Source organism: Salmo salar, chromosome ssa13 (genome assembly GCF_905237065.1).
Source record: "Salmo salar chromosome ssa13, Ssal_v3.1, whole genome shotgun sequence".
Taxonomy (NCBI): Eukaryota; Metazoa; Chordata; class Actinopteri; order Salmoniformes; family Salmonidae; genus Salmo; species Salmo salar.
The window spans coordinates 14,244,614-14,268,942 of NC_059454.1; the positions used below are offsets into that span (position 1 = coordinate 14,244,614).

At 42.0% G+C, this 24,329-nt stretch overlaps 1 protein-coding gene across 4 annotated transcripts in view; it reads right to left on the reverse strand.

The window, feature by feature from the left end:
• LOC106566491 (GRIP1-associated protein 1) overlaps positions 1-24,329 on the reverse strand; it is an 80,998-nt gene that overhangs the window by 50,135 nt on the left and 6,534 nt on the right. For 2 of the 4 annotated variants that reach the window (XM_014134569.2, XM_045692970.1), the window contains exons 8-23: positions 23,922-23,970; positions 19,480-19,646; positions 18,792-18,839; positions 18,649-18,680; positions 18,102-18,149; positions 17,868-17,967; positions 17,576-17,653; positions 10,972-11,064; positions 10,403-10,537; positions 10,128-10,223; positions 9,536-9,748; positions 9,318-9,431; positions 8,415-8,492; positions 6,020-6,115; positions 4,402-4,458; positions 3,334-3,433 (exon numbers count right to left, since the gene is read on the reverse strand). In XM_014134569.2, the coding sequence (XP_013990044.2) occupies positions 3,334-3,433; positions 4,402-4,458; positions 6,020-6,115; positions 8,415-8,492; positions 9,318-9,431; positions 9,536-9,748; positions 10,128-10,223; positions 10,403-10,537; positions 10,972-11,064; positions 17,576-17,653; positions 17,868-17,967; positions 18,102-18,149; positions 18,649-18,680; positions 18,792-18,839; positions 19,480-19,646; positions 23,922-23,970 (1,504 nt within the window). The remainder of the gene's footprint in view (positions 1-3,333; positions 3,434-4,401; positions 4,459-6,019; positions 6,116-8,414; positions 8,493-9,317; positions 9,432-9,535; positions 9,749-10,127; positions 10,224-10,402; positions 10,538-10,971; positions 11,065-17,575; positions 17,654-17,867; positions 17,968-18,101; positions 18,150-18,648; positions 18,681-18,791; positions 18,840-19,479; positions 19,647-23,921; positions 23,971-24,329) is intronic. The other 2 variants (XM_045692969.1, XM_045692968.1) reach the window with 2 other exon arrangements.

A 24,329-nucleotide genomic window follows, 5' to 3' on the forward strand; every position in this document is an offset into this window, starting at 1 on the left:
TCTTTGCAGATACTCCAAGTCATTAAGGTTTCGAGGCTGACGTTTGGCAACTCGAACCTTCAGCTCCCTCCACAGATTTTCTATGGGATTAAGGTCTGGAGACTGGCTAGGCCACTCCAGGACCTTAATGTGCTTCTTCTTGAGCCACTCCTTCGTTGCCTTGGCCGTGTGTTTTGGGTCATTGTCATGCTGGAATACCCATCCACAACACATTTTCAGTGCCCCGGCTGAGGGAAGGAGGTTCTCAGCCAAGATTTGACGGTACATGGCCCCGCTTTGAGGCGGTGAAGTTGTCCTGTCCCCTTAGCAGAAAAACACCCCCAAAGCATAATGTTTCCACCTACATGTTTGACGGTGGAGATGGTGTTCTTGGGGTCATAGGCAGCATTCCTCCTCCTCCAAACACAGCGAGTTGAGTTGATGTCAAAGAGCTCCATTTTGGTCTCATCTGACCACAACACTTTCACCCAGTTGTCCTCCGAGTCATTCATATGTTCATTGGCAGACTTCAGACGGGCCTGTATATGTATTCTTGAGCAGGGGGACCTTGCGGGCACTGCAGGATTTCAGTCCTTCACGGCGTAGTGTGTTACCAATTGTTTTCTTGGTGACTATGGTCCCAGATGCCTTGAGATCATTGACAAGATCCTCCCGTGTAGTTCTGGGCTGATTCCTCACTGTTCTCATGATCATTGCAACTCCACGAGGTGAGATCTTGCATGGAGCCCCAGGCCGAGGGAGTTTGACAGTTCTTTTGTGTTTCTTCCATTTGCGAATAATCGCACCAAATGTCACGTTCTCACCAAGCTGCTTGGCGATGGTCTTGTAGCCCATTCCAGCCTTGTGTAGGTCTACAATCTTGTCCCTGACATCCTTGAGATGCTCCTTGGTCTTGGCCATGGTGGAGAGTTTGGAATCTGATTGATTGATTGCTTCTGTGGACCGATGTCTTTTTTACAGGTAACAAGCTGCGGTTAGGAGCACTCCCTTTAAGAGTGTGCTCCTAATCTCAGCTCGTTACCTGTATAAAAAGACACCTGGGAGCCAGAAATCTTTCTGATTGAAAGGGGGTCAAATACTTATTTCCCTCATTAAAATGCAAATCAATTTATACAATTTTTGACGTGCGTTTTTCTGGATATTTTTTGTTGTTATTCTGTCTCTCACTGTTCAAATAAACCTACCATTAAAATTATAGACTGATCCTTTCTTTGTCAGTGGGCAAACGTACAAAATCAGCAGGGGATCAAATACTTTTTTCCCCCCACTGTGTGTGTGTGTGTGTGTGTGTGTGTGTGTATATATATATATATATCAGTTGAAGTCTGCACAAGGTCCTTTGCTGTTGATCTGGGATTGATTTGCACTTTTCGCACCAAAGTACGTTAATCTCTAGGAGACAGAACGCGTCTCCTTCCTGAGCAGTATGATGGCTGAGTGGTCCCATGGTGTTTATACTTGCGAACTGTTGTTCGTACAGATGGACGTGGTACCTTCAGGCGCTTGGAAATTGCTCCCAAGGATGAACCAGACTTGGAGGTTACAATTTTTTTCTGAGGTCTTGGCTGATTTCTTTTGATTTTCCCATGATGTCAAGCAAAGAGGCACTGAGTTTGAAGGTAGGCCTTGAAATACATCCACATCCAATTGACTCAAATGATGTCAATAAGCCTATCAGAAGCTTCTAAAGCCATGGCATCATTTTCTGGAATTTTCCAAGCTGTTTAAAGGCACAGTCAACTTAGTGTATGTAAACTTCTGACCCACTGGAATTGTGATACGGTGCATTATAAGTGAAATAATCTGACTGTGAACAATTGTTGGAAAAATGACTTGTGTCATTTACAAAGTAGATGTCCTAACTGACTTGCCAAAACTATAGTTTGTTAACAAGAAATTTGTGGAGTGGTTGAAAAACTAGTTTTAATGACTCCAACCTAAGTGTAATGTAAACTTCCCACTTCAACTGTGTGTGTGTGTGTGTGTGTGTGTGTGTGTGTGTGTGTGTGTGTGTGTGTGTGTGTGTGTGTGTGTGCATATATATATATATAAAAATATAAAACACACAATTCCCGAGCTATCTATTTTCTCCTAGATATATGACAAACCTCAAAACCTTGTTTCTTGTGATTTAGTTTTTCACCATTTATGAATGTGTTATTGAATGTTTTTCTATGGGATATAGTAGTAAAGGCAAAATGTAATATTTTATCAAATAATTTTTTATAAAAAAAATGTATAGCTAAAGGGCTCCTAAATCCAATAGCTAAATGATCCATAGTATAACCATCTTAAAACAATTCCATATATCAGCTCAGAACCCCCACAACAGCGTAGACTTAAGAACGATTACAAGCATAACCATAACATGATGCAGCCACCACTATGCTTTAAAATATGGAGAGTAGCACTCAGTAATGTGTTGAAATGCGTAACATTAACATAACACTTTGTATTCAGGACAAATTGTTCATTGTTTTGCCACATGGTTTGGAGTATTACTTTAGTGCCCTGACACAAACAGGATGTACAGGCTTCCTTCTTTTCACTCTGTCATTTAGGTTAGTATTGTGGAGTAACTACAACGCTGTTGATCCATCCTCAGTTTTCTCCTATCACTGCCATTAAACTCTGTAACTGTTTTAAAAAGTCACCATTGGCCTCATTGTGAAATCCCTAAGCAGTTTCCTTCCTCTCCGGCAACTGAGTTAGGAAGGACGCCTGTATCTTTTTAGTGACTGGGTGTAGTGACTTTGGATGATACACCATCCAAAGTGTAATTAATAACTTCACCATGCTCAAAGGGATATTCAATGTCTGCTTTTTTATTTTTACCCATCTACAAATAGGTGGCCTTCTTTGCAAGGCATTGGAAAACCACTCTGGTCTTTGTGGTTGAATCTGTGTTTGAAATTCACTGCTCGACTGAGGGATCAGAGGAGGTAGTCATTCAAAAATCATGTTAAACACTATGCAACTTAAGTGACTTGTTAAGCACATTTTTACCCCAGAAATTATTTAGTCTGGCCATAACAAAGGGGTTGAATATTTAGTGACTCAAGAGATTTTAGCTTTTAATTTCTTATTAATTTGTAAAAATGTCAAAAAACATCATTCCATTTTGACATCATGGGGTATTATTGTGTGTAGGTCAGTGACCCCAAAAAATAATTGTGTGTTTTATTCAGGCTGTAACACAACAACAACATTTAGAGAAAGTCAAGGGGTTTGAATACTTTCTGATGGCATTGCATAACATCATATAGTGGTATATATAGACTTTTGCCTGACGACATGAAATGTGTGTAGGTCAAGCAAGTCGTCTCCTCTCACCTGTCCTGGTCTTAGTGTTGGTGAGGATCTCCTGGAGCCGCTCCTGGAGTTTATCAGCTCTCTTCCTCTCCAGCTGTAGCTGCCTCTTCAAGTCTTTCAGCTACAAATAACATTACAAAGCCCATGAGAGGAGAGTACACTACTTCATTTGAAAAACACTGCAGCATGTTTTTTTTTCTCTATGCATAGACAACAGCATACGACTCAGGGAGAGGCAAAGGTCATCTAAGACAGGCATCTGATTAAGACAAAGAAATCAAATAAGATGAACCATCCTACCCTAAAAACTATTTAGATTGTGGCTGGAAAAAGGAGCTACAGAAAGCTCTTACAACCTATGCCTTACGACCCCTACGCCTCAGGCAAGCTTGCAATTATCTGCAGAAAAGACTTATCAAGGCAGGCAGGCATCTGATAAGTGGTTACAAAGGGATCCTGAGTGGCGCAGCGGTCTAAGGCACTGCAATCGCAGTGCTGGAGGCGTCACTACAGACCCAGGTTCGATCCTGGGCTGTATCACAACCGGCCGTGATTGTGAGTCCCATAGGAGGGCACACAATTTGCTCAGCGTCGTCCGGGTTAGGGGAGGGTTTGGCTGGGGTAGGCCGTCATTGTAAATAGGAAAAACTGACTTGCCTAGTAAATTTAAAGAAACATTTAAAAAAACGTATATATCGAAAAGGCTGCCCCAATTCTATTTTTCAAGAGAAGAGTGGGTGCAGCTGCGTGAGAGAGAGAGAGGCAGCGAGGAGAGAGAGGCAGCGAGGAGAGAGAGGCAGCGAGGAGAGAGAGGCAGCGAGGAGAGAGAGGCAATGAGAGAGAGTTGAGAGAGAGAGAGAGAGAGAGAGAGAGAGAGAGAGGGGCAGCGAGAGAGAGAGAGCGAGACAGAGAAAGACAGAGAAAGAGAGAGGCAGCGAGAGAGAGAGAGAGAGAGGCAGCGAGAGAGAGAGAGAGAGGCAGCGAGAGAGAGAGAGAGAGGCAGCGAGAGAGAGAGAGAGAGGCAGCGAGAGAGAGAGAGGCAGCGAGAGAGAGAGAGGCAGCGAGAGAGAGAGAGAGTGTTCCACTTACTGCTGAACTACCTTTCTTCTCCAGGATCCTCTGGCCATCCACCGTGTCTTTAATCTCCTGTACACCACAAAGACAGGGAGAGTACTTAATGGAGGCTCTAATGAGAACCATTACATCACCACACAGCCTTATTATACAGCTTATAAACTCAGCAAAAAAAGAAAAATGTCCTCTCACTGTCAACTGCGCTTATTTTCAAGAAACTTAACATGTGTAAATATTTGTATGAACATAAGATTCAACAACTAACAGAAATTGAATAATATGTCCCTGAACAAAGGGGGGTCAAAATCAAAAGTAACAGTCAGTATCTGGTGTGGCCACCAGCTGCATTAAGTACTGCAGTGCATCTCCTCATGGCCTGCACCAGATTTGCCAGTTCTTGCTGTGAGATGTTGCCCCACTCTTCCACCAAGGCACCTGCACGTTCCCAGACATTTCTGGGGGGGGGAATGGCCCTAGCCCTCACCCTCCGATCCCAGACGTGCTCAATGGGATTGAGATCCGGGCTCTTTGCTGGCCATGGCAGAACTGACATTCCTGTCTTGCAGGAAATCACGCACAGAACGAGCAATATGGCTGGTGTCATTGTAATGCTGGAGGGTCATGTCAGGATGAGCCTGCAGGAAGGGTACCACATGAGGGAGGAGGATGTCTTCCCTGTACCGCAAAGCGTTGCGATTGCCTGCAATGACAACAAGCTTAGTCTGATGATGCTATGACACACCGCCCCAGACCATGACGGACCCTCCACCTCCAAATTGATCCCGCTCCAGAGTACAGACCTCAGTGTAACGCACATTCCGTCGACGATAAGCGCGAATCCGACCATCACCCCTGGTGAGACAAAACCGCGACTCGTCAGTGAAGAGCACTTTTTGCCAGTCCTGTCTGTGCCCGTAGGCGACGTTGTTGCCGGTGATGTCTGGTGAGGACCTGTCTTACAACAGGCCAACAAGCCCTCAGTCCAGCCTCTCTCAGCCTATTGCGGACAGTCTGAGCACTGATGGAGGGATTGTGCTTTCCTGGTGTAACTCGGGCAGTTGTTGCCATCCTGTACCTGTCCCACTTGGATGTACCAATCCTGTGCTGGTGTTGTTACACGTGGTCTGCCACTGCGAGGACGATCAGCTGTCCATCCTGTCTTCCTTTAGCTCTGTTTTAGGCGTCTCACAGTTCGGACACTGCAATTCAAAGACCTGGCCACATCTGCAGTCCTCATGCCTCCTTGCAGCATGCCTAAGGCACATTCACGCAGATGAGCAGGGACCCTGGGCATCTTTCTTTTGGTGTTTTTCAGAGTCAGTAGAAAGGTCTCTTTAGTGTCCTTTCATAACTGTGACCTTAATTGCCTACCGTCTGTAAGCTGTTAGTGTCTTAACGACCGTTCCACAGGTGCATGTTCAATAATTGTTTAAACCCTTTACAATGAAGATCTGTGAAGTTATTTGGATTTTTACAGATTATCTTTAAAAGACAGGGCCCTGAAAAAGGGACGTTTCTTCTTTTATGTTTGTGTGTACATGTACGGAACATTTAACTGTACTTTCCTCCGAAAATTTGATAGAAAAAGGACTTTAGTGGTAGTTTCTACTAATTACAAAAAGGGTTAGTTTACCTGCTTCAGTTTTCCAATGGTTTCAATGTGCACATCCCTTTCCTTCTCTACCTCTGTCAACTGCAGGTTCAAACCATCTATATCAGATGCCTTTCCCTGAATGAGAAACAAAGAACACGTATTCAGTTTGTTATTTTCACATATCCAATCTGAGAATCACACAATTTGAATCCGTTTCAACATAATGAGGTTACTACTCACGCCATGCTAATGGAATATTTACAGTGATTACAAGGTTAACACAACAGTTCCATTCAAAATTAACTTCATGATACTAACAGGATTTTAATTGAAACAGTAGGGGTTCAATTTCAAACAAGCATATCACCAAACCTACCTGCCCAATTAGAGTTAGACATAGAAGAGAAACACTTTGAATTGCTAAATAAGTACAGTTCAATAAACATCAGGTACTCAGCAGACGAGAACAGCAATGTGAGTCATAGCTTCATCTACCTGGTCCAACTGCAGTGAACAAAGTCCACATACACTCCCAGTGAGTATAGTATTTCCCTGGGCCAACTAGTGTTGTCACAATACCAGAATTTTCACTTCGATACTGATAGCAGGTTTAGTATCACGATACTCGATACCATCATGATACTCCATGCCACAACAAAGGAGAGGCGTATAACCAAAGTCACAGAATGGCACTTGATCCAGACAGAAACTATGTTCAATCATTGGGCATCTTTGGAATTCGATATCATTACATTTGAAAAATTGTACGTCCAGTTTATTTTTTACAGCCATGTATGCATTAATTAATAAATCATACAGTCAATTACTTTGTTTTTACCAATCTAACTACAAAACATAAATGGTAATAATTTATTTGAATTGTACTGTAAATCTCGATTGATAAACTGGGTAAATAACGATATAGTCCAGGTCTATTTAAAATACAGGTGAATGCAGATTATTCAATAGGAGTGTGTGCATGCTTTGAGTTATTGAGCTTGTAAAATCTGATTTCATGGAGCTACAGATGGCAAACAATCCCTCCCATTTAGGAGTTATTTTATTGGCAACTGCTAGGATATATAGCAATACAATATTCTATTGTACCGATCAATAACATCTCCATAGAAGAAGCCATCTCTTTTATAAAAGTCTTAAAGTACTGACATCATTCGCGAGCCAGAACGTGGCTATGGAATGTCTTTGTGGCTATGGAATCTAGAGAAAACAGAAGGGAGACGAGGGATCAGGTCCGGATTACCAAACGGGGACATGCTATGGGACCCCCGAGCTTCAGCGGTGCCCCAGATAGCATATGATAGCAAAACGTGTAGGATTGCAGGAAATTAGCTTTAAAAACTGCCAAAACATTTCTTAGTTTTCCAACAAAATGGGGAGAAATAGCATTAAAAGCTGCATGTTTCACAGGGCTGAGCTTGCGTTATGCTGGTTTGCATCATGCAGTCCTGCCCTATGCAACTGTAGGCCTAATTAAACATGTACTCACAGTCTAAATCAGCTATTATGTTGATTGATTCATTCCAGTTAATCATTTTGGATTGAAAAAGTCTAGGCAGCCTAGTCAGTTTGAAGATAAAACTAATTTGATCCCATTCATATTTTCTCACAAACAAATGGGCTATGAATACATAACGTTACTGCTGTGTTTACCCTGGCCAGAGGGACAGACTGAATAGTAGGTTAGACTATGCAGCTGCTGTTGCTGTTTGTTTCCTTGCAATACAGCACGTCAGATCACTAGTGTTTAGGTGTTTAGGCTGCTACATTTATGGAAGAGTTTTCGCTTGTGTCTGTCTGGAGTGGTGTGATCACAATTGCTAAATAAAGACCTGAGGAAAGTGGAGAGCACGCGCCTTAAGATTAATGTATTGTTCCATGAATCTGATTGGTCAAGAGCCTGCAGCAGCACTCCAATGTGAAGGACAGAGAAATTGTGCTCGAGTTCAAAACTCCTGAGGCAAATCAGCCTAAAAAAAAAAAAATCACTTTGCCCCTCTAACGCTTTGCGTCAATATATTTATTAAACTAAATCAAAAGTTGATTGAAAAGTGCTGTGGCAATGCATCCTCACCACAGGCTTTCCCGACGGCCCTGGAATGAGTAGGTGGAGCAGGCACTTTGCTCTTGGCGGTATAAAGGCTCTGCGCTGACAGACTTGATACTCTCAATCACGTGAGACATTTGACACAAGTACCAAGCGTAACAACAATTCTAGTAACAAACCGTTTTTTTTCTTCTCTCACATACAGTAACAAAGTTTCGGTATACCGTGCAACACTAGGGCCAACTGCAGTGAACAAAGCCTACATACACTCCCAGTCAGTATACCCCTGGGCCCGGAGGAAAGTGTCTGAGTGTGTTGCTGTGTACACCACTCTGCCATGTCTGAGAAGAGGAAAACAGGTCAATCAACCTCCAGTTGGAGAGAGTGGTCTTTCTGCAGCTTCTCCGTGCTCTCCTGGTGCTCCAGACGGCTCTTCTCCATGCTCTCCTAAACACAGAGAAGAACACGACTTTGGAACAACACATCACCTAATCATCAGCACAGATGTATTTTTAGAATTCTTTAAAAAGGCTAAACTACTACACATATTTAAAGTCATTAATCACAGTAAATGCTAGAAAACAAATCAAATCTGAGCAGAAATAAGTAAGAAGCACTAGTGACACCTTGTGGTCAGTGTTCCCGTGACGCCACGAGGTCAGTGTTACCGTGACGCCACGAGGTCAGTGTTACCGTGACGCCACGAGGTCAGTGTTACCGTGACGCCACGAGGTCAGTGTTACCGTGACGCCACGAGGTCAGTGTTACCGTGACGCCACGAGGTCAGTGTTCGGACGCCACGAGGTCAGTGTTCCCGTGACGCCACGAGTCGTGTTCCCGACGCCACGAGGTCAGTGTTCCCGTGACGCCAAGAGGTCAGTGTTCCCGTGACGCCACGAGGTCAGTGTTCCCGTGACGCCACGAGGTCAGTGTTCCCGTGACGCCACGAGGTCAGTGTTCCCGTGACGCCACGAGGTCAGTGTTCCCGTGACGCCACGAGGTCAGTGTTCCCGTGACGCCACGAGGTCAGTGTTCCCGTGACGCCACGAGGTCAGTGTTCCCGTGACAGGCATTACTCCAGGCAGTGAAGATCGCCTCTAACTGCCAGTATTGATCACTCATTAACCTCATCTTCAACAGCATTTCTGTATGTTCATGTACAAGCATTAAAGTGTATAGTGGTACAACACAGCATAACTACCCTACATATTCCAGTAAGTACTGGAATATTCTAGCGAATAAATCAATGTGAAAGTGAAGTTGGTCGTGTACCTCAGCATCTTTGAGTCTGCATTCAAACCAGCCCTTCGTGTCCTCCATGGACTGGACATGGGCCTGCAGCTCCTCCACACACTGCTGCAGACCCTCCAGCTCCTTATTGCGAGCCTAGAGGTCAAAGGTCACATTAATACACAAGCAGAGTACCTTCTCATGTTCTCTCCCTTCTCGTTGGCTCTGTGGCCCTGAATCTAAATGTGTGCCCCCTTCACCTTCTCGTCTCGGAGCTGTGAGCGGATCTCCTCCTCTGTGCGGTTCTTGTCCTCGTGGAGACCCCTCAGCTCCTTCTCGTAGCGCGCCCGCACCCCCAGCACCTCCTTCTCATGCTGCAGACGCACGTCGCTCAGCTCCTCCTTGTGCCGGGACTTCTCTGTGATTATCTCCATGGCCAGTTCATCCAGCATGGCCTTCCGCTTGTCAGCTGTCTGCAGGGGGAGGGAGACGGGAGGTTCTCTCTGACATTTATTGTGATGAAAGATGAACAATAACATTCACACTCATCCAGCACTGATTCACTCTTTCTTAAACAAACCATGAGTCTTTGAATCACAATCCTGAATTCATATAAATTTGACTCAAAGATAACTCTGTGATAAGTCCAAGACTGGCACATATGCTAATTGAAGCTGTGCTGTCCATGTATGGCCTGTGACCCTGTGGGCAGAAGGAGTGGAGCTTGAGAGAGGTCAAATCAGCACTACCACCTTCACTGGCATACAGGAACGCCAATTACCACAGTGCCATGAGTGTACGCCTCCTGCACGCATCTCTGTTCACTGTGTGTGTGTGTCACAGATAGCCCACCTTTTTAGCCTCCTCCAGCTCTTGCTGTAGTCGGTCTTTCCATTGGTCCAATTCAGTCAGCTGTTCCAACAGTCTGCTGTTGGCACGGTTCACCTCCTACAGAGAAAAAAAAGACAGCTAAAGAGAGGATAAAAATACATTTGCAACTCCATCTTTTTCCTCATTGACCTACAATAGAAGCACTTTATCAAAGTACTAACCACTGTGAAAGTAAGGTTTATTTCAGTGGTTCTCGGAGTATGCATGCATTAGGACAATGTGAGGGTCACACAAACCTGTAGCTGAGAGTTAAGGTCATCTCTATGCGCCAGGAAGCTCTCCTGCTCTGTCCGTCTCTGCTGCAGCTCAACGTTCAGAGCCATGTTTTGGTCACGCAAAAGGTTCATCTCCTGAGTCTTCACTGTCTGAATCTAATGACAACGCCCACCCACTAGTTAGGACACACTGAGCTTCACAATGGAACAACATTTGATTACGTTTTACAAAAAGGTATTTCTAGACTTTGTTTAATGAAACAAAGTGGATCAAATGGGTCAGAAGTGGAGAAAGCGAGACATGAAAAGCAGATGAGAAGTTGATCGTCTTTGGATTAAGCTTTGTAGGAAAAACAACAAACCGTTAGTATTATTGTAAGTAGCACCAATTCATGTCAGAACTATTGAAATAATCACTATCCATCAGTATGTGAAAAACATCCTTACCCCCCTGACTATATTCACAACAGCTCGACTTGTCATAATGGTGATGCATCACGGGTAATGGCTGGTGAGTGGTGACAGTGGTAGAGTGAATAGTGATGAGGTTCTGTGGGGGTCCTGGCAGGGCGGGGGTCAGAATATTATACCTGTTCCAGAGCGACTAGGTTAGTCCTGAGAGCATCGTTCTCAGTCAGGATACTCTCCACCTGCTCCTGACTCACAGCACTCTGACACGCTATCTGCATCACAGCACCACACGGGGTAAACACAAGGGGGGGTCACCCAGGACAACCATGGAGGGAAGAGAGGAGAGACGGAGGAAAAAGACAACGAGGTGGCGATTGGCAGCACAACAATATGGATTGAAAGAGAAGGGGAAAAGACGGGTTAGATTAATAGGATGGATCATCAACGGGTGTCGGCTGAAATTACCAGAAGAGGATCAGTAAGGCACGGACAACAGAATGAAAAACAAAAAGGATAAATGAGGTAAAGAAACAACGAAAGAACGGTGACAGAAGCCAGATCAGAAACAGAACGTCTGCATGACTTGCCAAAATGACTTGAAATAAAAAAGTATTTCCATATTGTAAAGAGAAAACAAAAAGAGAAGACAACATCAGACCCAAAATCCTTATCTTATTGTTGTCTATTCAAAGCAGAGTTTGAGTTAATTAAGGCATGTGGCATCACAGAGGACATAAGTGCCAGTCGTGCTGCCAGCTAGGCAGGCAGGGCCCAGTGTAATTCATTGAGAGATCTAGGAGGCCTTATTTAGTGGAAAAACAGACTGGTCCCTAATTAAGTGCACCGGGCCCAAAAAGACTCCACACTGCTCTCTTCCAGACAACCGCTTCACACAGACTAATCTGTAATTATTTAGGGTGATCCTCGATCTATCTTTTCATAAACCGTCAATTAAACGTCTCGAGTAAGATCATTTGAACGTTTTGGAATATCCATTATAAAGGAAAAAGACATATAAACTCAGCAAAAAACGGTTTATTTTCAGCAAACTTAACATGTGTAAATATTTGTATGAACATAACAAGATTCAACAACTGAGACATAAACTGAACAAGTTCCACAGACATGTGACTAACACTAATTGAATAATGTGTCCCTGAACAAAGGGGGGGCAAAATCAAAAGTAACAGTCAGTATCTGGTGTGGCCACCAGCTGCATTAAATACTGCAGTGCATCTCCTCCTCATGGACTGCACCAGATTTGCCAGTTCTTGCTGTGAGATGTTACCCCACTCTTCCACCAAGGCACCTGCAAGTTCCCAGACATTTCTGGGGGGAATGGCCCTAGCCCTCACCCTCCGATCCATCAGGTCCCAGACGTGCTCAATGGGATTGAGATCTTGGCTCTTCGCTGGCCATAGCAGAACACTGACATTCCTGTCATGCAGGAAATCATGCACAGAACGAGCAGTATGGCTGGTGGCATTGTCATGCTGGAGGGTCATGTCAGGATGAGCCTGCAGGAAGGGTACCACATGAGGGAGGAGGATGTCTTCCCTGTACCGCAAAGCGTTGCGATTGCCTGCAATGACAACAAGCTTAGTCTGATGATGCTGTGACACACCGCCTCAGACCATGACGGACCCTCCACCTCCATATCGATCCCGCTCCAGAGTACAGGCCTCGGTGTAACGCTCATTCCTTTGACGATAAATGCTCCCTCATGGTACCACATGAGGGAGGATGTCTTCCCAGGTCTCGGTGTAATGCTCATTCCGTCGACGATAAACGCGAATCCGACCATCACCCCTGGTGAGACAAAACCACGACTCGTCAGTGAAGAGCACTTTTTGCCAGTCTGGTCTGGTCCAGCGACGGTGGGTTTGTGCCCATAGGCCCCGTTGTTGCCGGTGATGTCTGGTGAGGACCTGCCTTACAACAGGCCTACAAGCCCTCAGTCCAGCCTCTCTCAGCCTATTGCAGACAGTCTGAGCACTGATGGAGAGATTGTGCGTTCCTGGTGTAACTCGGGCAGTTGTTGCCATCCTGTACCTGTCCCGCAGGTGTGATGTTCGGATGTACCGATCCTGTGCAGGTGTTGTTACACGTGGTCTGCCACTGCGAGGACGATCAGTAGTCCATCCTGTCTCCTTGTAACGCTGTCTTAGGCGTCTCACAGTACGGACATTGCAATTTATTGCCCTGGCCACATCTGCAGTCCTCATGCCTCCTTGCAGCATGCCTAAGGCACGTTCACACAGATGAGCAGGGACCCTGGGCATCTTTCTTTTGGTGTTTTTCAGAGTCAGTAGAAAGGCATCTTTAGTGTCCTAAGTTTTCATAATTGTGACCTTAATTGCCTACCGTCTGTAAGCTGTTAGTGTCTTAACGACCGTTCCACAGGTGCATGTTCATGAATTTTTTATGGTTCATTGAACAAGCATGGGAAACAGTGTTTAAACCCTTTACAATGAAGATCTGTGAAGTTATTTGGATTTTTTACGAATTATCTTTGAAAGACAGGATCCTGAAAAGGGGATTTTTTTATTTTTTTTGCTGAGTTTAGTCCAACTAAAGTTGAGAGAAAATGTGAATAAGGGTTGCATGTCAGATGCCTTAATTGTTTTGAAAAAAATATTTCCATATTACAGGAACTGTGGTGAACAGTTTATACAAATGAAAAAGCTCTACATTATACCACCTACAGTATGGGTATCATACTCTACTTCCATTTACGACCTATAGTGCCGTAACAAAGTATTTTGCCCCTATCTGACTCACTATTTTTGCATATTTTTAATACTGAATGTCATCAGATGTTCAACCAAAATCTAATATTAGATAAACCTGAGTTTACAAATAACAAATATATATATATATATTTATTTAATTAACAAAGTTATGCAACACCCAATTCCCCTGTGTGAAAAAGTAATTGCTCCCTTACACTTGTTGATCAGTCTGTCACATCGCTGTGGAGTAATTTTGGCCCATTCTTCCATGCAGAACTGCTTTAACTCAGCGACATTTGTGGGTTTTCATGTATGAACTGGTCGTTTCAAGTAGAGGTCGACCGATTATGATTTTTCAACGCCGATACTGATACCAATTATTGGGCGACCAAAAAAAGCCGATACCGATTAATCGGCCGATTTATATATATATATGACAATTACAACAATACTGAATGAACAATGAACACTTATTTTAACTTAATATAATACATCAATAAAATCTATTTAGTCTCAAATAAATAATGAAACATGTTCAATTTGGTTTAAAGAATGCAAAGGCACAGTATTGGAGAGGAAAGTAAAAGTGCAATATGTGCCATGTAAAAAAGCTAACGTTTAAGTGCCTTGCTCAGAACATGAGAACATATGAAAGCTGGTGGTTCCTTTTAACATGAGTCCTCAATATTCCCAGGTAAGAAGTTTTAGGTTGTAGTTATTATAGGACTATTTCTCTCTATACCATTTGTATTTCATATACCTTTGACTATTGGATGTTCTAATAGGTACTTTAGTATTGCCAGCCTAATCTCGGGAGTTAATAGGCTTGAAGTCATAAACAGGGCAATGCTTGAAGCACAGCGAATAGCTGTTTGCAAATGCAGGAAAGTGCTGTTTGAATGAATGCTTACGAGCCTGCTGCTGCCTACCACCGCTCAGTCAGACTGCTCTATCAAATCATAGACTTAATTATAATATAATAACACACAGAAATACGAGCCTTAGGTCATTCATATGGTCAAATCTGGAAACTATCCTTTCGAAAACAAAACGTTTATTCTTTCAGTGAAATATGGAACCGTTCCGTATTTTATCTAACGGGTGGCATCCATAAGTCTAAATATTGCTGTTACATTGCACAACCTTCAATGTTATGTCATAATTATGTAAAACTCTGGCAAATTAGTTCGCAACGAGCCAGGCAGCCCAAACTGTTGCATATACCCTGACTCTGCGTGCAATGAACGCAAGAGAAGTGACACAATTTCCCTAGATAATATTGCCTGCTAACATGAATTTCTTTTAACTAAATATGCAGGTTTAAAAATATATACTTCTGTGTATTGATTTTAAGAAAGGCATTGATGTTTATGGTTAGGTACATTCGTGCAACGATTGTGCTTTTTTCGCAAATGTGCTTTTGTTAAATCATCCCCCATTTGGCAAAGTTGGCTGTCTTTGTTAGGAAGAAATGGTCTTCACACACTTCGCAACGAGCCAGGCGGCCCAAACTGCTGCATATACCCTGACTCTGTTGCACAGAACGCAAGATAAGTGACACAATTTCCCTAGTTAAAAGAAATTCATGTTAGCAGGCAACATTAACTAAATATGCAGGTTTAAAAATATATACTTGTGTATTGATTTTAAGAAAGGCGTTGATGTTTATGGTTAGGTACACATTGGTGCAACGACAGAGCTATTTTCGCGAATACGCTTGTTAAATCACCCGTTTGGCGAAGTAGGTTGTGACTCAATGATAAATTAACAGGCACCGCATCGATTATATGCAACGCAGGACAAGCTAGATAAACTAGTAATATCATCAACCATGTGTAGTTAACTTTTTTAAGGTATAGGAGGCAGTATTTTCATTTTCAGATGAAAAGCGTGCCCAGAGTAAACTGCCTAATACTCGGTCCCAGAGTCAAATATTTGCATATTATTAGTAGATTTTGATAGAAAACACTCTGAAGTTTCTAAAACTGTTTGAATGATGTCTGTGAGTATAACAGAACTCATATGGCAGTCAAAGACCTGAGAAAAATCCATCCAGGAAGTGGGAAATCTGAGAATTTTAGTTTTTCTTTTGAATCCCTATCGAAACTACAGTGTTGTGGGGTCACGTTGCACTTCCTAAGGCTTCCATTGGCTGTCAACAGCCTTTAGAAACGTGTTTCATCCTTCTCCTGTTACTGGGCAGAAAATAGGAGCTCAGTCAATGAGTGGACTGCCTGGGACCAGTGAGTTGTTTACTGTGCAGGCACATTTGGCGCGCCGCTCCTTCTTTTTCCTCTTGTCTGGTTGGAATATTATTGACGTTTTATGTTAAAAAGACCCTAAGGATTGATTGTAAACAACGTTTGACATGTTTCTACGAACGGTAATGGAACTATTTGACTTTTCGTGTCTGAATTTACGCTCGCACGTTATGCCTTTGGATAGTGATCTGAACGCACGAACAAAACGGAGGTATTTGGACATAAATATGGAGTATTTCAAACAAAAATAACATTTCTTGTGGAAGTAGGAGTCCTGAGTGCATTCTGACGAAGATCAGCAAAGGTAAGAGAATATTTATAATACTAATTCTGAGTTTAGTTGACCCCAGAACTTGGCGGGTATCTGTATAGCTTGCTTTGATGGCTGAGCTATGTACTCAGAATATTGAAAAATGTGCTTTCTCCGTAAAGCTATTTTAATCTGACACAGCGGTTGCATTAAGGAGAAGTTATCTATAATTCTTTCAATAACTGTTGTAAATTTTATCAACGTTTATGATGAGTATTTTTGTAAATTGATGTGCTCATTCACCGGGAGTCTTGGTGGGAATACATTTTCTGAACATCACGCACCAATGTAAAATGTTTTTTTTTTTTTTATATAAATATGAACTTTATCGAGCAAAACATACATTTATTGTGTAACATGAAGTCCTATGAGTGCCATCTGATGAAGATCATCAAAAGGCTAGTGAATATTTTAGCTGTATTTTTGGTGTGTGGTTTTTCTTGTGAAGTTTATGTCCTAACATAATCTAATTTTATGCTTTCGCCGTAAAGCCTTTTTGAAATTGGACAATGTGGTTAGATTAACGAGAACTTTATCTTTAAAATGGTGTAAAATAGTTGATTGTTTGAGAAAATGAAATTGAGATTTTTGCTGTTTTGTATTTCGCGCCATGCTATTTCACTGGCTGTTGAATAGTAGCGTCCCACGTAACCCATAGAAGTTAACTAGTGATTATGTTAAGATTGATTGTTTTTTATAAGATAAGTTTAATGCTAGCTAGCACCTTACCGTGGCTCCTTGGTGCACTCGCATAACAGGTAGTCAGCCTGCCACACAGTCTCCTCGTGGAGTGCAATGTAATCGGCCATGATCGGTGTTCAAAAATGCCGATTACCGATTGTTATGAAAACTTGAAATCGGCCCTAATTAAAATCAGCCATTCCGATTAAATTGGTCGACCTCTAGTTTCAAGTCCTGCCACAACATCTCAATTGGGATTAGGTCTGGACTTTGACTCTGCCATTCCAAAACTTCAAATGTTTAGATTTTTTTGTTGTTGCCATTTTCATGTAGGGTTTTCACACTGGGGCATTGGGTATTGCATAACTTTGTTTATGAAATAATTATGTAATTGTTGTGTTACTTGTTCACTCAGGTTCCTTTTATCTAATATTAGGTTTTAGTTGAAGATCTGATGACATTCACTACATTTAAAAAAAATGCAAACGTTGAGAAAATTAGAAAGGGGGCAAATCCTATTTTACAGCATAACAACTATGTAAAGCAAATTACGGTTAATAGGTTTGAGTTTTACCTGATCTCTGAGGGGTGTAGAACTAACTGATACTCCTTGTTTTACCTGATCTCTGAGTGGTGTAGAACTAACTAATGCTCCTCATTTTACCTGATCTCTGACTGGTGTAGAACTAACTGATACTCCTCATTTTACCTGATCTCTGAGTGGTGTAGAACTAACTAATGCTCCTCATTTTACCTGATCTCTGACTGGTGTAGAACTAACTGATACTCCTCATTTTACCTGATCTCTGAGTGTGTGTAGAACTAACTCATGCTCCTTCTGCCGGCTCTGTAGCTGCTCCTTCATCTCTCCAACACTCTAAAAAAAAAACAGGCAGCAAGAGTCAGCTTCCTACTAGATTCTGTCACAGGCTGTCAATCATTTTAGGATATGGGTCTAGTGTATACCTACTACAACCCAGCTAGAAATCTGTCATAATACAACAATATGAGTACTTCAGGTACAATACCAATCATAAAAAATATTTTGAGACTGATCTCATAACAGGACAGGCAACATCGGGATGTGTGACCTGGTTGGCTGACAGCAGATCTCCCTGTAACTTCTGGATGCGGATGTTCAATGACTTCAACTCCTCCTCCTTCCTCTGTTGAATCTCATCAATTTTGGTCCTGGTGCAGAAATAATGTATTTTAACCAAACGGCATCTGGCAGGCTTTTTTGTTACATATAAAAAAAAAGTACCCCCACCTTCAGAAGCTTGGTGAAAGTGAAAAACAAATTGAATCTTTATGTATGCCCTTACCTGCTGTCATTATAAAGGGCCTCTTTTTCACCTTGCGAACGCAGAAAGCTATAAAACAAATCATAAAAAGCCAGTGAGAAAACTGATCCACTATGAAACCCCCAAGTAGAGGAGATATAAGAGAGACTCCCCGAGCGGGAGGCCAGGGCTCTGCCGGTGTGAAAAAAGCCCGTAAGGGGAGATTTGGGCAGTCTTTGCAGATACAGCAGATGATAGTAACTGCTGGCAAAACAAGTTGAGGTTCAGTCTCATTACTCCACGGAGCCGGAGCCTAGTGTCGCATTGCTATACTGAGCCTGAGACGGCTGCCCAATGATGCCAGAGAAATAACACTATAACAGGACAAGGCCCAGGGGCTTATCATTACTGTCATACTCTGATGTAGTTCATCAGAGCTGAGCCAAGGATACTCAAATACATTCATCCACATTGGCAAGGAAATACAATCCATCTATCATGAAATTGTCTTTTAATGCTCTTTAAGTTTTACTTTGTGTAGAACCGAAGAAAAGCCTTCATAACACTTGCAAGGTAAATAGAATCGTACCTGTCTTGTTTTTTCTTCAATTTATCAGAGAGCTAGAAAGCAACACATGGACCAAATCAGTTTTCCATTACATGTAGGGGCCTAGATGCTAACATACACTACAGCCTGATCTATACAATGAAGAACACATCTGATCTTATTACCTTTGCTATTTCTTCTTGAAGTTGAGTGATGTCTGCCTGTTTGGATGACTGGAGGAGAGAAATGAAATATCTAAGTATTTAGATGAAGAGACATAGAAATAGCCAACAAATTGTTGTCAGTCCTTAATTAGGCCATAGGGAAAGTCTGTCCACAGCGCATCATATTTACACAAACCCACATACCCTCAATTAGCCTAGTAAATGGAGGAGGCAGTTAGTGACCATATGTTTTGATGTACTCTCAGATACAGAGCTGCATATCTTACTGCTTCACTTTGAGGCACTAGGGCAGGTAACAAAAACGGAAGAAAAAACTAAATAACAAAACAAATGTTTCTTAGCCTAGAGAGCAATTATCACAAAAATCTGAGATTGGCCATTTCTCCTAGAAACAATTAGTAAAGCATCACCGTGGGTAGTTAGCACCTAACCTAGGGTTGTGTGGTGGGTCGTTAGCACCTAACCTAGGGTTGTGGGATGAGTCATTAGCACCTAATTTAGGGTTGTGGGATGGGTCGTTAGCACCTAACCTAGGGTTTTAGTTGGGTCATTAGCACCTAATCTAGGGTTGTGGGATGGGTCGTTAGCACATAACCTAGGGTTGTTCATGGGTCGTTAGCACCTAACCTAGGGTTGTGTAATAGGTCGTTAGCACCTAACCTAGGTATGTAAAATGGTTATTAATTACCTCTAGTGTTTGGAGCTGCTCCTTCAGTAGGCGCTTCTCCTCCACCTCAGTGTGCAGCTGCAGCTCCACCTCTGGCCCAAAGCATTGCATTATTGGATTTGGACACAGTGCTGACCACCTAAGAGCATCCTGTTTCATAACTAGCCCGGTGGTCCTCACTGCAGGTCCTGCAGGGCACGCAGGTAGTCCAGCTCAGTCTTAAATCACAGTACCCCAAGTCACATGGTCATCACTTTCTGTGCAAGTGGCAAAGTCATAACCCCTGTCTATTTCTACAATGCATCTTCTTAACTGATTTGGAACCTAACATTAACCCTAACCTCACTGCTAACCTTATGCCTAACCCTAACCTTATGCCTAACCTTATGCCTAACCCTAACCTTATGCCTAACCTTATGCCTAACCCTAACCTTATGCCTAACCCTAACCTTAACCCCACTGCTAACCTTATGCCTAACCCTAACCTTAACCCCACTGCTAACCTTAACCACACTGCTAACCTTAACCACACTGCTAACCTTATGCCTAACCCTAACCACACTGCTAACCTTAAGCCTAACCCTAACCTTAATCTAGAGGTGAAAGAAACGCACACCTATTTAGGCGAGGTGCTGGCTAGCGGAGTAGAACACTTAAAAAACAAAGGAGAGCCGCACACTCTCAAATGCTAAAATATTTATGTCCAACGATTGGACAGACAAGCTGTCTTCATCAGGGTATAATGACAAACACTGTGGGGTGACTAGTTTATATAGTGTCAAAGGACACACACAGGTGTCTGTAATCATGGCCAGGTGTGGCCTGATATCATTGGTTAATTGTCATATATTAAAATAGCATACAAAAAAACAAATGGATAGTGTACGATCATAGATACAATTTGGCTACATAAGCCTACAAACATTTACAATGGCAAAGTCACAATAATCACAAGAATGGCTTCAGATCAAAGTCTCCGTTGAGACCGAAGGGAGAAAGGGTCTTTAAGTTAAAGATCCAGGCAGCCTCTCGTTTTAACAATAAATTATCAAGGTCACCCCCTCTCCTAGGGAGGGTGACATGTTCGATGCCAATATAACGTAGAGACGAAATCAAGTGGTTTTCTTCCAAAAAGTGGGCCGCAACTGGGTAAGTCGAGTTTTTGCACCTAATGGTGCTACGATACGTACTTTTCATTTGCGCTTTGTTTTACCCACATCATTTTTACCACAAGGACAAGTTATAAGATAAATAACTGCCTTAGTGGAGCATGTGATAACACCTTTGATTGGGATCTGTTTCCCTGTTTGGGGGTGTTTGAAGGATCTACATTTATAAGGGCCATTGCATTGAGCACAGCCATTACACTTGTAGTTTCCATCCAGTAGGGGCGCAAATACACGCTGTGCAGGGATATCTTGGGGTGGTCAATCAGAGCTTACCAATTGATCTCTGAGGTTTCTGCCCCGCGAGAATACAACCAAGGGAAGGTCTGAAAACACATTACCGATACTATCATCGGATCATAGAATGTGCCAATGTTTGTGAACGATTCCCTTAATTTGTTCAGAGCACTTTGAATAGCGGGTAGTGAGAACGCAAGAATGCTTATTTTTGCGAGACTGACCTTGAAAAAGGTCATGTCTCGTTTTGTTTTGAATTTTCTCAATGGCAATATTAATCTGACCATTTTTGGACCCCCTCTCCTTGAATTTTCTTTGAGTCTCGGTCATATTTCTGTCGAAATCTGATTGTTTTTTTTACATATTCTTTTGATTTGACAGAATTGGCTGTAGGGAAAACTGTTTTTCAAGGGAAGTGGGTGACAACTATCAGCCCTCAACAAACTGTTAGGATCAGTAGGTTTCCTGTAAAGATCAGTGTATAGAACATTATCCTCACACAAGATCAGAAGATCAAGGAAACTGATTTGACGTGTATCAGATTGCATAGTAAATCTCAGATGCTCAGAACAGGAGTTAAGAAAAGCATGGAACACCTGGAGCTGTTTTGCATCACCCCTCCACAGAACAAAAATATAATCAATATACCGTTTCCAAATAATGATGTTAGGCAAGAAAACATTTTTGAGAGGATTGAAAATAGACTGTTTCTCCATGTAACCCACATACAAATCAGCATAGTTAGGAGCCATGGGGGATCCCATAGCAGTACCCTTCGTCTGAATAAAGAAATCATTTAGAAACATGAAGTAGTTATGTGTGAGTACTATTTCAGCCAATGTTATAATGCAGCACTGGAAGGTAATTCATTAGGGTCACGTTGCAGAAGAAAATGTTCCATAGCTTCAATACCGCCCTCGTGTGGAAAATTTGTATATAACGACTCAACATCAAAAGTAACTAACAAAAGCATTATCAGGGAGAGGATCAAGATATTCAATAATAGAGATCAAACTGCTGGTGTCCTTTACAAAGGAGGGGAGCTGTTCTGCGAGAGGTCTAATAAATAAATAACTGCACCAATGCCCGCTACAATAGGGCGCCCTGGAGGTTTTGTAACATTCTTGTGTAATTTTAGGGTGTTGAATAGCCAAAAAGTCGTGTTCTTTTTGGGTTATCTGACCAGAACTTAAATACCCATCTAGGACAGTAAAGACCGTGTTCTGAAATTGGGCAGTGGGGTCACTTCTGAGTTTCTTGTAAAAGGTTAACCACACTGCTAACCTTATGCCTAACCATACTGCTAACCTTATGCCTAACCCTAACCACACTGCTAACCTTGTGCCTAACCCTAAATTAAGATTAAAAAACTGTGATTTTTGTTTTCAAAATTTTTACAATTTATCCAGTTTTGACTTTGCCACTTGCCCATCTAGTGGGAACCCAGTCACACGCTCATGACTGGTCTCTGACATGCTGTAAACAAAAGCTAGATGCCTGCTGGACACATGCCCCACAGAGCCTGCATTGGGGAACAGTGAACTGGATTATGTCCTATCAGATTGGAAGGAAACCAGCGGTTAAATTATTTAAGCAACATTTGGTGCTGGGTAGAGGTCGACCGATTAATCGGAATAATTAGGGCTGATTTCAAGTTCTCATAACAATCGGTAAATCGGCATGTTTGGCCGATTATGGCCGATTACATTGCAATCCACGAGGAGACTGCGTGTCAGACTGGCCACCTGTTTCGCGAGTGCAGGCAGCAAGGAGCCATGGTAAGTTGCTAGCTAGCATTAAACTTATTATAAACAATCTTAACATAATCACTAGTTAACTACACATGGTTGATGATATTATGAGTTTAACTAGTTTGTCCTTCGTTGCATATAATCAATGCGGTGCCTGAAATTGTGTCACTTCTCTTGCGTTCAGTGTAAGAAGAGTCAGGGTATATGCAGCAGTTTGGGTTGCCTGGCTCGTTGCGAACTGTGTGAAAATCATTTCTTCCTAACAAAGACCGTAATTAATTTGCCAGAATTGTACATAATTATGACATAACATTGAAGGTTGTACAATGTAACAGCAATATTTAGACTTAGGGTTGCCACCCGTTCGAAAAAAGACGGAACCGTTCCGTATTTCACTGAAAGAATAAACGTTTTGTTTTTGAAATGATAGTTTCCGGATTTGGCCATATTAACCTAAGGCTCGTATTTCTGTGTGTTTATTATATTATAATTAAGTCTATGATTTGATATTTGATAGAGCAGTCTGACAGAGGTGGTAGGCGGCAGCAGGCTCGTAAGCATTAATTCAAACCACACTTTACTCCGTTTGCCAGCAGCTTTTCGCAATGATTCAAGCACAGCGCTGTTTATGACTTCAAGCCTATCAACTCCCGAGATTAGGCTGGCAATACTATAGTGCCTATAAGAACATCCAATAGTCAAAGGTATATGAAATACAAATGGTATAGAAAGAAATAGTCCTATAATAACTACAACCTAAAACTTCTTACCTGGGAATATTGAGGACTCATGTTAAAAGGAACCACCAGCTTTCATATGTTCTCATGTTCTGAGCAAGGCACTTAAACGTTAGCTTTTTTACATGGCACATATTGCACTTTTACTTTCCTCTCCAATACTGTGCCTTTGCATTGTTTAAACCAAATTGAACATGTTTCATTATTTATTTGAGACTAAATAGATTTAATTGATGTATTATATTAAGTTAAAATAAAAGTGTTCATTGTTCATTCAGTATTGTTGTGATTGTCATTATTACAAATACATATATATAAAAAAATCAAAAAAAAATCGGTATAGGCTTTTTTTGGTCCTCCAATAATTGGTATCGGTGTTGAAAAATCATAATCGGTCGGGCGACCTCTAGTGCTGGGAGTCAACGTTGTTAACAAAGATGTCAATTAATTATGTCACTCACTCTTGTAAAGTAGCACAACCAAGGGGGAAAGATTAAACTTTATTATTGCTCTACTAGGCTTTCCAGACTAATTCTGAAGATATATTCTCAATAAGAAAAGACTCAACTCACCGCTTAGCTCAGTCACTCGCTGTTCCAGTTTGGCACACTTTGCCTCTGCCTGGAAAAAAACCCAAAAGGAAATTAATTTAAGGACAACTCAACACAATGCCATACTGCATCCATAATTCAAAAACGTAATCTAAATATGGGGTCGTTTGTCAAATAATCTTGTAATTAAATAACAAATACACAGAAAACCAACCTCCATGTATAATGCAAAGGCTTGATCTAAATAGGGGCTGATTCATGTGTTGAAATACGGCAGTTTGCGTTCCATACTGTAACGGTTTAATATGATGTAGAAACATACAGGTACATCATAAAGGACAGAATAAACAGAGCCTTTTGTATGTTGAATAGAGCAACCAGCTCAATGAACAACAACGACCGGCGTATACATTTATGTACGCCTGATAC